We start from the raw sequence: 18830 nt of genomic DNA, 5'->3' as shown, positions 1-18830 counted from the left end.
TGAGAAATAATGAATAGTGAACAATTCTTTAGATTCTTTCTGTGATAAAATGAAGTTACATTTTGCATTAGTGTATTTTAGTATGCTAAAAAGGGATATAGCTCCTAGAAAGATAGCGAAGATAATCGTATTTAAAGTCATGCATCTATAGCAGTAAAAAATACTACTTCTATGATTGATATCAGAAAATCAAGCTTCTCCAGGTAGCTGAAGAAATGCATTGTAACTGAACAATTTCCTCCTCGAAGAGAGGGCAAATGTGAAGGAGAAAATAAAAAACTCCAAAACAGGATCAGTTTTTACTCTGAAACAGCATTATTAGCCCTACAAGAACAAATCAATACTTTATGAGGGATTTATTGCCTATTGATATTCATTGCTCGAGATTACAGATAAGACCTCTCACTTTTGGTTAGAAGAGAAGTTGCCAAAATATCAGTTTTCCAATGCCAGGGATGTGACGACCAAAACTCGCTTTTGGAGCAATCTTGGGAGCAGGAAAATGATGAGTTTGGAGCAGTAAAACGGTGAATTTGGAGCAGTCTGGAGAAGTACAATTGCAAATTTGGTTCAGTCTGGAGCAGTAAAATTGCAAATTTGGAGCACCTGGAGCAGTAAAGTTGCAAATTTTGCATCAATTTAGAGCAACTATGTATATTTCATACACAGAAACACGTGTGACATTATAAAATAATAAAAACGGAGATTAAGGATGCAAAAACACCATTAACTACAACTACAAATTGAAGTTCTCTTAATTACTTTTTTTTTTTGTCTAATACTTTTCACAAAAGACAAGTCCTGTCCTGCTCTACTTTTTGTTACACTTCTTTTGATTTAAATTTAGTTCATATTTACTTTGCTTAATACATCACTGCTTTAGTGCACATTTAAGTTAGAGTGCTTTGATACCTATTTTTAAAATTTGTTTGCCTTTATGTAACATATTCAAAAAGGCTTTCAAAAAAAAGCACAAAATAATGGTTAAATTTAAAAACTTACCTCAACAAGTTATAAGTAAGAATGGTTCAATTTAAAAACTTTACCTCAACAAGTTACAAGTGAGTTTTATAAAAACTATTAGTTTTTTTTTCTACTTTTTTTTTGTATTTAAGTTATTCACTTATATTTGGCCTTATTATTAATGCTATTATTATTTATTATTATTATTTTTTTTGGCATATATATTTATATACTGAACTACTTGATTAACAAATCTGAAGATCAAGCAAAGGCAACATTAAAAACTTTCATTTTTAACAGTTTGATATTTAATCACAAAATTAATAAAGAAAGTACAATGAAAAAAAAAATGATTTTGAGAAATGATCACACATACACGTGAAAAAAATATGAAAAATTTGAAAAAAGAAAAAGAAATAAAAATTTTTAAGACAGACTAAGAATATGGAAAAAATGCCTGAATCTGAGAAACTTGAAATGCCTGCATATTCATTACCAGAGCATCATAATTCCCAGATTTTTGCTATCTTAACTGTCACCAACCATAACAACAGATCAATTTTCTGTCCTAAAATGTTAAGAAACCCAAGATTAAAAACTGGTGAACAATATTAATTTTTACAGACGGCATTCGCTTAAATAAATATGGATGCAACTGGATTGACATTTTCGAGTGGGTGTGGCAAGAAGGCGAATTTACAAGTCCTCATATACTGAAAACAAAACATCACAAAGGTTGAAAATAATGATCAGTGCAAAATTTTTTTAGTCAAAGGAATAGAATCACATGAAAAATTAAAATGATAGAGTTTTTCAAAAGCAGATGCAATTGGATTTTGAAATGTGCAAAAAATCTGGACTAAGCCCAAAAAATCATAAAAACAAGCTCCAAATGCATAAACTTGATGATATTCTGCCAAATATGCTAAAGGAATTGCAATTTTAAACTCAAAATTGCAGTTTTGGCGCAAGGTTATCCATTTGGCGGTCTTTAGGAGCAGTTTGGCTCAGGATTGGCGATTGGCGTAGTTTGGCGCAGCTGGCACATCCCTGCAATACCAGCCACAGGAAATATTTTTTTACCCCCATGGATTTGTGCCTCTGAGTCCGATCATCTTTTACGTTGTTCTCCTCTAACTATCTAGCCATTGCATTCTTACTTTGTACACTGCAAATGAAAGAATGTAAAATATTACTTTCTCCTCTCACAGAAACAAACTGAAGAATTTTTCAATATTCCCAATTTCTCATCTAGACTAGTTTCAAGCAGTCAAAACTCACATCTAGATGACATAAAACAAACAGAATTACTTAGTGAGTCCACTGGAGCTAATTGGGAAGCAAGTTGTAAGTCCCCGAAAAAATATCTTTGTCCCAATTAATTCGAAACCTTTGAAGTAATATAAAGAGTGCATTTTAAATAAATACCTGCCACAATCTTGTCCTCCTAATGACACTACATACTTTGAATCACATGTGAATCCTACAGCTTCTACTTTGACACGATGTATGGAATGAGAGCTATGTCTTTTCTTTTCTTGTACATTCCAAATGATTACTTCAGCCTGTTGAAATATAACAATTAAAAAAAGTTTTTTTTTTCTAAGCTTCCTTTTTAATTTAAAACTATTAAATCTTAGAAAGATTATAGCTATATTGAGTAAAATCAAAATACATATTATACTAGCTTATGCTTCAATACAAAGTCTTATAAGTGGAGGCACAGGCCCAATTGAGAGCAAAATGTACAATTGGGCTAACATTATTCTTGGGATTTAGTATACAGTACTCAGTAATAGAAAAAATAAGAAATAAAAATGAAAGGCAGAACTTTTATGCACAAGATAAAAACTTATTTTAAATTCTATCAGTATCATACAGTAGAATACCTTTATAACGCCAACCTGTATAACGCAATTCTCTGTAATCCGCACAACTTTTCAGAAGTAAACAATAAGTTTTGAAGTTTAACAAATTCCTGTTTTGCCTTGCAAACATAAAAATTGTTAGAAAAATTAAATTTTGAATCAGTTTTTCATCTTAATTCAAAGCTTTTAAATGAAAATTAGCATTCACAGTAAAATGAAAGTACCAGATGGTTCTTGAAAATGCAGCTGTTATGCAAACCATGAAGCTAGCAGAAGTGCAGGATATTTTACTTTCTTGCATAGGCGTAACTTGGCCATGTAAAGTGGGGGGGCAAACTTTTTTTAAAGAATTTTTTTAATTCATATTCTGCCATCAAATGAAAACAATGTAAAAATGTACTTTTTTAAGAAATAAATTAAAAAATTAAAAAATCACAATACATTTTAATGCAATGTATGTTATTCAGTTTTAACAGAACAAAGAGCTACAGATAGTAATCCGCACATACATCCAAACAACACAGATTTAACCAGCCACTAATGAAGGGTAAGGCGCCTTCCTCTGATCTCCGCCTTTGCAGCAAATGCATCAATGACAGCATTTGTATCTACTGGTATGTCTCTTTCGATGTTCAATAACGCCAAGTCTGATAGTCTCTCCTGTCCAGTTGTGCAGCGCAGATATGTTTTTAGTCTTTTTAAGGAGGAAAAGCTTCTTTCACACGATGCAGAGTTTGTTGGGATGCATAAAAAAGTTTTATACAAAAGATAAAGATTATTAAATCCATTTTTTATATCGTTTTGCTTTATGTATTTAACTCTGTTTTCAAAGTTATCCGTTTCAGCTGAGCTTTTAAATAAACGATTAAATATTTTAACTTCAGCTCGAATTTCTTCTAAATTTAAACCGTACAAATTAGAAACCAGTTCTAAACTTTGATTTTTAGGTTCATTTTCTGTTAAAACATCCGAAAATGCCACAAGGATGTCAATGTCATTTTCTTTGAATCTGCTTTCCATGTCATTAATAACTATGTCCAAAACTTTAAAATAATTATCAATCCTAAAGTGGTCTTTCGGAGTATTTGAAGACTGTTGATCTCCTCCTCCTAACTTCTGTGGTACACGCTTCTGTCTAAGAGGGTTAGGCAGATTAAACCCCATAACTTCGGAAAGATTGGAAGTGGTTTTCCACAAGTTTTCGAACTCTTCATCTGTTCTAAGATTTCGTAAGACGGTTTTCGTTTCCTGGACCATTTTTATAACATTGTTGTAATTTATTTGTGGCGACTGTAAATATTTAGACAAAATATTCACATAAGTGAATATTTTTGTTAGTAAGCCCAAACAGAAAACAAATTCGAAATTCTCAATCGAATGTAATAGGGCATTTGCATCAGACCCAGATTTCGGATCATTTTGCACAATTTCCGTTAATGTTTCAATAATTTCATTCATATTTTCTGACACCGAGCGGAGAGCTTCAGCCCTACAGCTCCAACGAGTATCCGATAACGGTTTTAATGTCGTAGTACTACCTGCTTTTCTATTTCCTACGAGTGTTTCGAAAATTCCATAGCGTTTAGCCGATGCGTGTATAAACTTGTGCAAAGAACTCAATATTCCAAATGTGTTTCGAACACTGACCACTTGTTTGCTCAAATCTACAACACACAAATTTAATATATGTGCATAGCAGTGAACATAAATAGCAAGTTCATTTTCATTTCGCAGCTTGCTTTGCACACCATTATATGATCCTCGCATAACCGCTGCTCCATCATAACATTGGGCTCTCATGTCTTCCAATCTTAACCCGAATGATCTTAATGTTTCTTTTATTAAATTAGCGAGTGATTCTGCGTCGGCCTTCTGGGTTCTACGAAAACCTGTAAAAACTTCATGTGGTATTAATTCATTGTCCACATAGCGCAGAACAATTGAAACTTGTTCATGTCGGCCCAAGTCTTGAGTTTCATCAACAATTATGCTATAAATTTCGGCCAATTTTATTTCTTTCAATAAACTTTGCAGAACATTTTCCCCCATGTGCGCTAAAAATATGTTCTGATATTCCGGAGATACATATGAAAATGATTTTTCTTTATCGATATAATATCTAGATATTATTTCATTATCTTTTGCTCTTAATTTTAAGAGCTCTTGAAAATTTCCTCTATTAGATGACTCTTCATCTTCTCTGTGGCCTCTTAAACCTATGCCCTGACGTGCACAGAATAAAATGGATTCCAATAAGCATTTTATATACTCTCTGTTTTCTGAAACAATTTTGTCGTGATGTTTATCAACTTTGCTGGCAATATTTCCAAACTTTTGAGTGGATTTGAAGCCATTAACCTTTGCACAAGCTTCTTTGTGCGAATTGCAATTGTTATGATCCTTAAATTTCTCTGAAGCCTTTTTCCAATTTTTAAATCCATTAGAAATAAATGTATCACCAATTTGACCACTAGGAAATGCTCTACAGTTGAAACAAAATGCAGCATCCCTCGAAGGACTGTATTCTAACCATTTATATTGCTCATACCAGTCTTGTCTGAATTTCCTTCCATTTTTTTGTGGAAATGCGATATTTTTCGGTTGAAATGGTCCTGTTTTAAGAAACTGTTGGGCGTATTGTTTTCCTCTGCCCGGATCACGTTCGTCTATTACTTCATCCATTTTACTACGTAAATCGCTGGAAACAGGAGTTGATAAAGAACATCCTGGTGAACAATTCTGTGCTGGATCATCAGAATCTTGCGAATTTTCAGTTGATTTCGCTGGAAACTCACAATGAGAAACTTGACTGTTTTGAGGGCAAATTCTTGGTTCTGTGGTCGATTGTTTCCCTCTGGCCGAATCACGTTCCTCTATTACTTCATCCGTTTCACTACGTAAATCGTCAGAAACGGGAGTTGATGAAGAACATCCTGATGAACAATTATCTTCTGGATCATTAAAATCTTGTGCGTTTTCAGTCGAGTTCGCTGAAACTTCAGAATGAGAAACTTTGCTGCTTTGGGGACAAATTCTTGGTTCTTTTGTCGGAATGAACCAGTTTAATATTGTTTGCTTCCTTTTAGGCATTCTTGCAGCATAGAAGAAGCTGCAGTAAAAAAAAAGAGCTTTTACCTGTTGTGTAAATGATAAGAAATTTTTTTAGTAGTTAGGGAGACTAACTGCTAAGACTAATGTTTTTGTTATTTCATAAACTCTTTGTTTTTTCCCCGAAAGAACATTAAAAATCGAGCACTTTTTTAATATGTAATAAAAACAAAACGAAACTACTCGGCTAAAGAGGTTAAATAAATGCGTAATAAAGTAAAAACAGATGCCTGTACTATGAAAAAAAAGGGAAGAAAAGCGATGCAAGAGTAGATGTTGATGATTATGTGTACCACCAAGGTAAAAGAAGTATTTTAATCCTTGTCAGGAATTAGAATTTGCTTTTAGCTGTATTTAATATTAATACTTAAAGTGTTTCTTAAAAATTATATTTTTCAAAAAAAAAAAATAAATAAATAAATAAATAAATAAATAAATAATAATAACGTTTTTTTTTTTTTTACAATATAGGCTTAAAAATTGTTCCAAATAAAAGCTTCAGGAGCATTTCAAATACATTTCAGTCATCAAACAATATGAGATACTGTCATAACAAAGATTTCTTTGCATAACCACCTTTGTATTATTGAAAACCAATTATAGAATGAAGTAATAGATAAAATTAGTCCAGATGAATAAGCCTTTTTATCTGCATTTATAATGCTTTTTCAATTTCATACAGTATGTAAAAATACATATAGGGGAGAAGTGGGTACAGTTTTGTGACAGGGAGAACATTGCGGCAACCGAAATATATTTTCTGTTTGGATATTTCCAGCCTGGTAAAACTTTTTAAAAGTCAAGTCGATATACTGTGTCGATATATTAGAGAAAAAAGTTGCTTTCAAGTATCATGTAAAAAAAATAACTATGTCATCATAGTTTCAACCTATCTCCATTGTCTATTGCGATATTTCTAAATAATTTTAGATAAACTTTACAGACCAGTGTTATTAATCTTACATTAGCCTATTAACTAACGTTCATTTTAGCTGTAAAATTATGTTGTTAAGTCTGAGAATGACAATTATTGAGTTTATATTTTGCAATGAAGAACAGTGAGACACCATTAGGGCCATTCCACGTCACATGCGGGACAAAAATACGCTTAAATTTCATTAACATTTCGTCATATCTCTCAATATTTTAAGGAAACAGGGATAAGCATTTTTTTAATCATTACATTTGATACAAAGATACTCCTGACACAATTGTAATTTTATTAAACAATTTTGTTATTTAAAATAAAATTTATTTACATGCGTCATGTACGTCAAAGTCAACCTCTGGTAGCTTGTTCATTAATAAGCGAATATTTTTGCTCTATTAATGCAGTAATGACAAAACAAATTGTAGATTTTGAAAGTTATGGTTCCAACGTAAAGGAAACATACATCATTAGTTTAGAAATAATTATTCAAACCATTGAAAAAAAATATGTATGTGCCCATTCCATTAAAAATGGTCATTTTATCCCGCACGTGCCGGTTCCTATATTTCATAAAAAAGAAATAATTTTTGAAGAAAGTTTTGGCTTGAGAAGTCACACATGCGTTTGTGATTTCTTAAGCAACAAAATTTTGTTCATCATCCTTTTAAATTATTTTTTTAATGAAATATATGTAGTGTCACGTGCGGGACAAAATTACCGTTTTCCGTGGAATGGCCCATTAATTCATTGCTCACTGCTCCCATGGCATTTTTACATTAAATGTATAGAAATTATACAATGAATTAAATTTACTTACAACTAGCCTGTTGATGCAAATAATAATAAAACATGATTGAACGCCCTGCGTCAACAAAATGAGAATGATTAATGGAATTATGCCCTTTAGCTATATAATATCAGATAAATATTTCTTTTTGTTCTTATTCTATTTAAATATTTTTTTATTGTTTTATTTCAATGTGCTAAATAATATTTATTTACATCTCAAAATTTCCACATGCCTTGAAAAAAGGAAGGTAGATAGTAGGTATTTTGGAAATTTTCGGAAACAGACAAGAAAGAAGCTATTGAACTAGTATTGCTCAAAGGCTAGAGTGAAAGTATTCCATTATTTTCAAATACTACATCACAAGATGAAACTTTAAGCTGATTTACTAATCCAGAATCATCTAAATCACTCTATCTCAGTCTCAAGCAAATACGCAGTAGATGTATTACTGTGTGTCAAGGCGACATGAAATTTACCTTTCAAAATACAATAGCTCATACTAGAATCAAAGGACAACAATCATCCATATTTTTACATTTAAATTTATGGTCTTTGAAAGTTCGATAATTCAAAACATATGTTCCCACTTTCTGGGAGAACAGTGAGACAAAATTGCATTTCGTTTATTATTTTTTTTCTCTCTCGCTTTGTGAATTTGTAGATTTTTCTAGATCCACTTTTATAATATTTATTACAGTGACAAATATTGCACCATTTGAAAGAAATTTATTTCGGTATTTTTTAATAATAAAATATGCAATCGAATTCTCGTGTCTCACTGTACTCACTCTTCCCCTACTTAATGGTCAACTACAATTTGGTATTACTCCAAATACAGGCATATATTTTGAGATCAATTTATAAATTTGATACTCTCGAAACATTAGATTATTTTTGGCACAATTTTTAATTCATATCTTTATTTTGAAAAAAAAAAAACAAGTATTCTGGCAAGTATTTCATTTTCTATCCATTAAACAAAAAAAGTATCCTTTACAGAATTTTTTCTAATGTTCTCCTGCATCCACTTTTTTGACAGAACATATTCTTCAGTATAAGAATGCGGAAAATAACTTTGTGATGCACATAAAATTCATATGTGCCAGTCTTTGTAATAGTTAATTACGAGGATTAGTTTTTTAAACTATTCATTGATCTAATTATTTTTGCAGAAGCTAAACCTCATCTGACCCCTTCTTTTTACATTCCTCTCTTTATTTTTTTCTGCAATTTCTTTCAGATTAGATGCAGTTTTTAACTTAATTAGTTTTTTAAATATAACTTTAATCGCTTAGATACGGTAGTAGGATCGTTTCCAAAATTTTAGAAGTACTTTTTTTCTGAAAGAGCATGCTTAAAAACATAAGATTTAACCATTTTTTATTAAATTGACAAAGTTTAATATTTTTAAACAATTGTTTTAAACGGTGCAATTTCATTGTTTACGCTTCCGCACATGATATCACAAATGATGAAATGCCATTCACTGATACCATTAGCACAGAGCGCAATCTTTGATTCGCATCTTTGCCCACATGTACTGGCAACGATATAGTTGATGATGGTTGCAGATCAAAATATTTAACTCGCTGCTGAATTATCATAACCTGGAAACGCGGTAGACAGCAAGCGTAACAATTCAGTGCACCAGTGAAGATGCGCCACAGGACATCATTTGTGACGCTGTTTAAAATAAGACCACGCCTTATTTTAAAAATCGGACATTTTAAAAAATTAATTAAAAATGAAGCGTTGAGAAAATGAAAGTTTATTATCGCTCTATGTTGTTATTATTATTATTATTATTATTATTATTTTGCTTATTCAATAAATTTCAGTGACTAAAAGTAATACTTTTGAGTGAAGCAAACAACCCCATTTTGAATGATTATTCTTCAAAACATATCCAATTGTGCAATTTCTTATGCCAAATATATATTGAAATAGGTCTTTTTACTTATATAACCTACTTTCGATTAAGCAATTTCTTTACATTTTTTTTTTTTTTAACATTGCAATTTGTAACAGAATATTTTATTTAATATGACAGCTGTGTATATTTCTCACGGACTGCATATAGATAATTTATCGTTTGATAATTGTTTCAGGTTTTGGTTTATAACTTTTAAAATATTACTGTCCATTAAGGCTATTTATCTTGTAACATACTAAACAAGAATAAAAAATCTGAAAAGATGGGCTGAAATATCTACAAAACTATTACTTTTAGAAGTAAGAAATAAGTCACCGGAAATTAATCCTTGATTGCGATAACGTTAAATTTCAAGAAACAATTTTAAAATCAATTTTTATTTACTACTGTTAATATTTTGAGGAGCCATTAAGTCATCTCCCCCCCCCCCCCACCTCCTGCGCTTCTCAAGAAAGAAATAAAATCCCCCTAAAAACAGGTCTTCCTTGCATGGAATAGGAATATCTTTTTGTGTTTTTATACCATTTTGCTGAATTTCAGTCGAAACATGTAATTCATGAATCAGTAATCAAATTATAAAATAATTTACCTCGTCAGAAGTCTCGAACACTTAATTCCTTTTGATTGTTTAAATTTATCTGCTAAACAAAGCGTTCTGAGTAGGAGTAGTAAGAATTTCAATCGATTCTTGCTGAACGCGCCACGTGTGCTTCCAAACCCCTTTTCGAAGCATGAAGAAACCGGACTACCCCATCCCCTTGTCAATCATTTAACATTGTTCAAGTTAAGATAGGAAAAACTTGTTTGTCCTTCCTTCGACCTCTGGATAGCAGCACAAAATACTCAATGATGAAGAAAAGTTGAAAAGGAGTTTATTTTAGTTTTTTTTTTTCTGAACTAGTTCGCAATAGTTCGTTATTAGTCACTCTTACACAGTATTATTTTACTCACGATCAACCGGAAGATATTGGTTCGAAGAGTGTCCGAACTCGAATTAAGTAGCTTATACTAAGGGCACCCATATAGGGGGGCAAGGGGGGCTCTAGCCCCCCTTAGAAATTAGAACTTCCTTGCTTTTAATGCTTTTTTTTTTTTTTTTGCAAAAATGTAAAAACATTTCTTCTCCAGCCATTAATGAATAATTTATTAAAAATGTCAAATTTTGATGATTCTAATCTGTCCTGAAATCGGTTTCCATGGGGAAAATATTCTGCTAAACCATGATTAAAATATTTGAGCCCCCCCCCCTTACAATTTTGCATATAGGCGCCCATGGCTTATACGAGATTAGTCTTTAAATTGTCGGTGAGATGCATCGAGTAAAGGGTTTGATTTAAAAAAAAAAAGCAATTTTCTTAGTTGCGAACAGTTACTTTTTTAATGCCATTTTTCATTATCACGTGCATTATTTATAACATACAATACGCCTAATTTTTACTATGACTTATATATTATTGTGATATAATGATCGCCATTTAAGTTTTTTACACATTAAATTGCATTCAATTAAATAAGCAAGTTCAAGATGATTTCATTATGTTAACGAGCGGGGCTCATCATCATTTTGATACACTGATAGCGCCGCTGTGGAACAATTAAAAAACGGATAAATTATAGGTTTAAATTACTAATGGTGACTGAATACAAGGATATGATTGTTGCATACTCCTGATAATTGCCTCGGTTATAATACGAATTACATTTTCTATCGTCTGAAAACAACGTATAGCTCATTTGACAAACAATTTTTTTAAAAAAATCGTTGCTTAAAAACTAGGGGGGCAAAATAATAGCTCTGCCCATGGCTCAAAAAAGTAGGGGGGCAGTTGCCCCCCTATGCCCCTCCCAGATTACGCCAATGCTTTCTTGTAATAAAGAAACATATATTTTTTTGTGAATGACTCATTGTATAATTAGTGCTTTAATACTCACTACAGATAAAACTCATTTTAAAGTGCTAATATATAGATATATTTTGAATATTAGTTTAAAAATTTGTGAAATGACTTATATAATGCCAAAACCTGTATAATGCAAAAACTCTGGTCCCAAGATGTGCGTTAGAATGGTCTTCTACTGTATTTATATTGGACACAACATTTCTGAAATTTAAAGGTAGCACCAAAGCTTATTCCAAATATGTGTTTAAAAAAAAAAAAAAAAGAATACCTGAAAACCCATGAAATTTTCCTGTCCTGATGCAATGAGAGTACCATCTTTAGATATGGAGATGCAAGACACTGAATTAGAATGTCCACATAACTGATGTTCTTTGTTGGTATTTACAATGTCTTTCAACATCACAGTCTGGCCGGCAGCAAAAGCAATATGTTTTTTATCTTTGTGGAAAACTAAGCCATTCCTGAGTTTACCTACAAGGTATAATAAACCAAGGTTCATACACAAAAATTAAAATCTTTTTCAAGGAGCATGGTCATACGGGGGAATTATAGGTCACTCTCTTTCCGGGATAAATAATGGTCACCAGCTTTTTACTGTTAAAAAATGTTCTTACAATAAAACTAAATTATGCTAAGTCATCCTTATACATTCTATTTTCCTATATCAAGGTGAAAATCAATGCAACAGTGAAGTAAATAAGAAGGAAAAAAGTTTTCACGCTTCTATAAAAACATCTTCAATAAAGATTGTTTCGGAAAATCGCAATTTTTTTCAAGATTCGTGTCAAAGAAATACTTTTGAAGGAACAATTTTGTTGGTGTTGTTTTTTAAAAGCAAATTGTCTAAGCTTTTCATACCTACATACATTTTTTCTTCTTTTTACAAAAAAGTAGTATTAAAAGTATACTGATTTATACCCCAATTTAGTGGGGTAATTCTGGATCACCGGAGTAATTCTGGGTCAGTATATTTTCTGATATTTCAGATGTTTTACATATTTTTTCTATTTAATATTGTTTCTGCATAAACAATATTAGTATGAAATTCAACTTAACCTTTTCTGTGCCAAACTCTCTCTCAGAAAGAAATTCTAATGCTTGAAGTGCAAAGTTGGATGATATATCATTTTCAATTGCTGCTGAAGTATCATGCCTTTTGATTAGCAAACCAATTCTAGCTTTGATGATAAACTATGTCAGCATGATGCAAATATATTATACATCAAATACCAAAATAAGCAACAAATTAATATGAATCCCTGGAGTACCAAATAAAGAGACAAATTCGACAGTTATGAGAAATCTCTCTTGTATCTTGTAAGTGCAAGAGAAAAAGAAGCAAAGAGAAATCAAATGCACAAATGCAGTCATCAAGAAAAACCTTGCTTGCTTGCAAAAAAAAAAAAAAAGTAACTCATGCTGATATAGAAGTTTGAAATGCAAAATAAGCTTATTTTGGAATTGTTTATGAGAACCAGAAAAAGAGAGAAGGATTTGTAATAACACAATTGCAAAAACATTAGTGTTTTAAAAATATTAAAAGATAGTGAGGTTACAAACGAATACATTCTGTACTTTAACACCTGATATACTTTGTTGTGTATGATGATAGTGAAATATTTTACAATGGGAAAGTAATTTAAATTTTAGATAAGGAAAAAGCAAAAATGAATTTTCTGGAACAAGGTGTCCGAAATTTTAGTTTGTACAAGCAAGAGATTTTTGGAAGTAATATGAAATAAGTGCATTTTTTCAGTCTAGTTAATTGAAATTCAAAAGAAAAAACCATGCAATTGACAGAAACATGATTGATGAGGTTAGCATACAAATATTTAAGAAATTTTTTAATGGAATCGTTGGATTAGAGCAAAGAGCAATAATCAATGGTATAGATGACTAGTAAGACTAACATCAAATTATTTCAATTATAATGTGTTATTTCTTTAATATAAAACTTTTTATCAACAAAAATCTCTTTGTGGGCTAGGAAATGATAATTCAGAATAGTTAATTACTTTTGACATTGAGTACCTTAAAAAAAGGTGGCGACTCAAATTTACCCCATGTGTGACCCATAATAGCCCCAATCCGGAATAATTCTTAGTCTATCATTTAACTTAAATAAAATAAATAATAATACAATTTCAGGTAAAGGGGGATTATTTGAATAATTTCTAAATTATTTAAGCTTACTCCATGCCAAATTAAATCATTTTTGTTTTCATACTTAAGAAAATATTAAGACGTTATGCTTTTTTGACCCATAATTGCCCTGCCTGACCCTATTAAAATTTTTTACAAAAGTGACGACCAGCAACAGGCTCTGGGCCCAGCTAGACTGGTTCCTAGTCAATTTACAATCCCCAGTGAAGATCAGTGGCCCTCTTAAAACTATCTACTCCCTTGCTCATTACCACCTCTTCTGGTAAACTGTTCCAAGGTTCCACTACCCTGCTAAAATAATAATTTTTCCTAACATCCATGTTAGCCTGAGATTTAAATAGCTTAAAACAATGACCCCTTGTCCTGTTTACAGTGCTAAACTTCAGCCACATAACAACTTTCATTTTAATAAATTTAAACAACTGAATCATGTCCCCTCGGTCTCTTCTTTGCTCAAGACTACATTTTTAGCCTTCTAAGCCTGGAATCATAGTCTAAGTGAGAAAGTTCATTTATTAGCCTTGTAGCTCGCCTTTGAACCCTTTCCAATACATTAATGTCTTTCTTAAGAAAGACATTGGTTGTAAGAAGGTTGAGAGAAGGTTGTAAACAGCAACGGCGCGTACATAATCGATTAATTGATTGCTTTTACTAATGATTTTCTTTAAATAAAAGTCTATGATAAAAATCCTATGAACTTATTCCTCAACCAAATACAAACGTGATGTTGGCAAGCTTCCGGCTGAAAGAAAAAAGGCTTCAATTTATTGAGTTATCAACTGAAAATTAAGTTAAGTGGAAATCTCAAATGAGGCGATTCTCGGAAAAATGTCCCGTTCGTAACGCTAAGTTTTTTATTTTATTCAAGTAACTATTAATTAAATATGGGATTAACTGTTATGCTTTGATAGAATATTAAAACATGTATTATTCCCCAACAGCATTATTTTTTGAAGGCTTTGGTTAGCTGGAAAAAAATGAAAAACTTAGCGTTACGCATGGGACATTTTTTCGAGTCAATTCTTCCCTGCACTAAGTTTAAGGCTGATTTTTTAAAACAAAATTGGATGTTTCTGAAATTAATTTAAAAAAAATCTGATTTTTGAAGCATTCAAATAAAATAGAAGAACTGAAAATGGCGGGAAAATTTTTCTTTACACAAGTTTTTTTTAAAATCCTATACCTTTTTTTAAAAATTAAATCACATAATTCAAGGACATTTAAGATTAAGGTTAAAGATACATTTTAACAAGTTTCAAGGTTTTTAAGAACTTGAAAAGAATTTTCAAGGTTTTTTAAAAGCTTGCGAACCATATAAACAAAAACTGATTATACAGATATCTTTACAATTGCAAAAGATGGTTTACAGACTCATGCTCATGATCCCCATTCAGATAAATGTTATTGAGCGTACAAAACAAAAATCTGACAAACTACTGCAAATGAATGGAATTTCCAATGAGTTTCTTTGATTTAAGCTAATCGTATGTATATGCAGTTTTTTCTCTGGTAACCCATGTTCCACTGAAGGAAAATCTGCAAGTAAAGTTTTTCGTGGTCGTGGACCTATCATTGCTGAAAAATTCCTGCACAATGGGGACGATTTTCTTTTCAAAGAGGATGAATAGAAGTGCTTTGGAAGAAACACAACAAAGAATGATTGAGGGTTTTTTTTTTTTTTTTTTTTTTCAGGAATTTTGGCGGATTAGAAACTTCAATGCTCATTGCAACATTTCAGTTAACAAGCTTATGATACACAAAATGAGCAACAGTAACCAAGACACAGCAATGTAAATTGTACATGGAAATAAATACCCTCAAAAGCAATGGTTGACATTAATTTCAGGTGAGGCATTGAATTGTCTCCACTCATCTTTGATGAAGAGATATATTTCGCTGAGAGAAAATCTTACAAAAGCAGTTTTCAGCGCATAGTATAAAAATATTTAAATTTAGCCCGAGTTTTACTAGCTCAAGATCTCCATGGTTACCATGACAACACATTCTAAACAGGATTTTCAAATATGATCTTCTTTGGTAATAAATTATTGTTTTTAGAAAAGTATAACCAATCGTGGAATCAAGTTATAAAAAAACATGAATTATATTTTATCATTTATCATCATTATTTTACCTTAATAAATTAAAAGGGCTAGTATTTCAATTCATGAAATTAAACTACGGAATTTTTCGTAACTAAACGGTCGAGTTAAGTTTCCTCGTTGAACATCTGAATGAGTACTCTACGTAATTTTCTATCTACGTTAAAAATGCTAACGAATAATCCAGAGAAAAACATGAAATTGAAAGTTATAATATCTTAAATATTGCTAAACAGTTTACATGTTTACAAATTGTTTCTTTCACACAGAAAGTGCTTATTTCACACTATTATTTATGCAATTTGAAGTAGTTTATGGTGTCATAATTCAATATGTTTAAGAGCAAAAAGGATGTTGAGCGGCATGTTTCGGATGTCTTAAGTAAGATAGACAATGAAAATGAAGTAAGTATTGCTCTTAAGGTGAATTAAATTCGTTGAAATTTTGCGCTATAAAAGATGCATTTATTTTAGTTTTTATATATTATGAGTTGATTTTGATTGTAAATACGGTTTCACTAAATTACGCAGTGCGATCATTATGTTACCAAGTACTAAAGGGATGACCAGTAGCAGCTAGGTTGTACTTAGTCTATCCCCAATTCAGAATTATTAATCCCCAATTCAGATCTGGGTACTATATTCCCCACTGCAAGTACCAATTCATTCCGGCAAAATATTCTTGTACCCCTACTGAAGTCGCATATTTTTTTTTCCAAATTTCAACATTTTGCTTGAATGATTTATGATTTTATGTTGAATATTGATATTGTTTTAGTTCAAAACTGAAATTTTCTTTTAAAACTCGTTTATCCAGTAATTTTACCAACGTTTTTTCTGTGGGTGTGCCATAGACTCCCAAAGTTTCTGGGGAATTTTTTTTTTTTGAAATTTCAACTCACGTAATGTATTATTGTGACATTTGATGTAAATAACTGTCTTGCAAAATTTTAAACTATTTGAAGAGTATTAAGTGACAGCTCAATGCCATTAAAAGTTTCGAAGACCGAATTCAGGGTCAGACAGGGCAATTATGGGTCAAAATACCATAACATCTTATTATTTTCTTAAGTATAAAAGATAAAATGATTTAATTTGGAGTAACCTTACACAATTTAGAAATTATTCAAATAATCCCTTAAGCTAAAATTACATTATTTATTTTATTTAAATTAAATGAGTGACCAGGAATTATTCTGGATCGGGACAATTATGGGGTAAATATGGGTCACCCCCTTTTTTTTAAGTACTCATTGTCAAAAGTAATTAACTATTCTGAATTATAATTTCCTAGCCTACAAAGAGATTTTTTGTTTTAAAAAGTTTTATGTTTAAGTACAGGGGTCTGGCAAGAGGATATTTGGGTCCGTTAACGGAAACTTCACAAAAATCCGATCAACCAAAACAGACCTTTCTCAAAATCCCAATCAACCGAAACGGACCCTTCACAAAATTCTGATAAACAAGAACGGATCTTTCACAAGTTGTTTATTGAAAGAGCAAATCTGAAAGCAAAATAACGCATATTTCTGTGTATAAAACCGATAATTTTTGGAACCTTCTTGAAAGTCAAATTGGAGGGATCACCTTTTACAAAATTTGCTAATTTTGCAAAGAAAAAAAAATCGCACTCTTGTGATGCTCTTGCAAGTGATAAATAATTGCTACTGCCAAATAAATATAATGCTTGTTTGCAGTGTTGCCAGATTGGGGGAAATTTCCCCATTTTGAGTTTTGAGGGGAATTCTTTGGGAAAAACCCGGGGAAAGAAAAAACCTCGAGAAAAAAGAATTTTTTTCATATTGAGATTCATGACAAGAAATAGTAGTTACATTGTTTTTATCAGGGCTGCGGAGTCGGAAGGAAAATGGCTGACTCCGACCCCGACTCCGACTCCTGGATTTTGAAACGCCCGACTCCGACTCCAACTCCGACTCCGGATTTTTTTAAATTTTTTTAATTGTATTTTTTCAACTCCCTCTCTCCATTCAAGGGAAGGGGGAAAACCTCTTAACAGAGATTGAAATATTATTTCCTTTTTATGAAAATTTCGCATTTTGTTTTTTATTGTAAACCCAAGACGTCATACAACGTTATAAATTCAATTTAAAAATCAAACTTTCCAATAGTTACGAGTTAAAAGTGAGATGACTAAAAAACCCCTTTTAAAAATTTTGAAAATGATTATCTGTAATTTGCCCCCCTTTAATGTTTAACAAATATATATTGATCAAATCGTGTGCTTTCAATTTTTGAAAGCTGTAGCTTGAGAGAGAAAAAAACTTTTTTTCTAAATACAAGTTCTTGAGAGGGAGTGGTTTGTCCCGGGTGACATCCATCTGGTAGATGACACCCAAAGTTAATTTCAGAGTTTATAAAAAATATAAATACTTTAATTCTGAAAATTTTCGCGAATATATTTTAAATTATATTTCATCAATAAAATTTCAACGAAAATATAGGGCACATATACGTTAGGAGCTAATTTTACACAAAACGCGGCGGTATACAAATTTGTACGAATAGCTTTTACTATACCTATATTTCTTCTTCGCTAAATTTTTAATTTAAATTTTATTGGCTGCTTTAGAATTAACCTAAATATGAAAATTTTAAAATTAACTGCAATTCTTGAGTGTTGTAATCAAGAAATCATTTACTCTTATTTTGTTCCATACTTTTTAGTGAAAACCAAGTTTACAGAAATAGTCTTAATAAAGAAAAAAAACATTAGATTATTTCATCGAATCTTTTGGATTCGTGCTTTCTAGCCAGAACTTCTTTGAATTTGCCGATTACACTTAAACGTTTCAACCTTAGCTACGGGCGTCGACTTACTAAATTGTTACGTTTCTTTTACTATTTTAAACTGAGATAGAACAAAACACTATATTTCTATTTTTATTTGAAAGTGATTACTTGAAAATGTTATTCAACAAAACCGTTTGCTGACAGTTGCTATTAGTTAAGTTAAAAAGCAAGCAAACTAGGGGACGGCTACAGAAAGTTCGGTAAGCATTCAAGCTAGCTGATTGCCATAATGGCAGTTATTTTCTCATTAGTATCTTTTTA

The 18830-nt window shown here is 31.4% G+C and overlaps 2 protein-coding genes across 2 annotated transcripts in view; one reads left to right on the top strand and one right to left on the bottom strand.

The window, feature by feature from the left end:
- Nucleotides 1–15600, bottom strand: part of LOC129217077 (cilia- and flagella-associated protein 52-like) — a 76962-nt gene extending 61362 nt beyond the window's left edge. The window contains exons 1-3 of the mRNA XM_054851326.1: nt 15473–15600; nt 11763–11965; nt 2392–2528 (exon numbers count right to left, since the gene is read on the bottom strand). Coding sequence (XP_054707301.1) covers nt 2392–2528; nt 11763–11965; nt 15473–15530 — 398 coding nt within the window. The 5' untranslated portion in view covers nt 15531–15600. The remainder of the gene's footprint in view (nt 1–2391; nt 2529–11762; nt 11966–15472) is intronic.
- Nucleotides 15601–15916: 316 nt separating this feature from the next.
- Nucleotides 15917–18830, top strand: part of LOC129235186 (E3 SUMO-protein ligase RanBP2-like) — a 115297-nt gene continuing 112383 nt past the window's right edge. Inside the window, exon 1 of the mRNA XM_054868881.1 lies at nt 15917–16163. Within this exon, the coding sequence (XP_054724856.1) occupies nt 16092–16163 (72 nt within the window). The 5' untranslated portion in view covers nt 15917–16091. The remainder of the gene's footprint in view (nt 16164–18830) is intronic.

Source organism: Uloborus diversus, chromosome 2 (assembly GCF_026930045.1).
Source record: "Uloborus diversus isolate 005 chromosome 2, Udiv.v.3.1, whole genome shotgun sequence".
Taxonomy (NCBI): domain Eukaryota; kingdom Metazoa; phylum Arthropoda; class Arachnida; order Araneae; family Uloboridae; genus Uloborus; species Uloborus diversus.
This window is presented reverse-complemented; position numbering and strand designations above follow the sequence as displayed.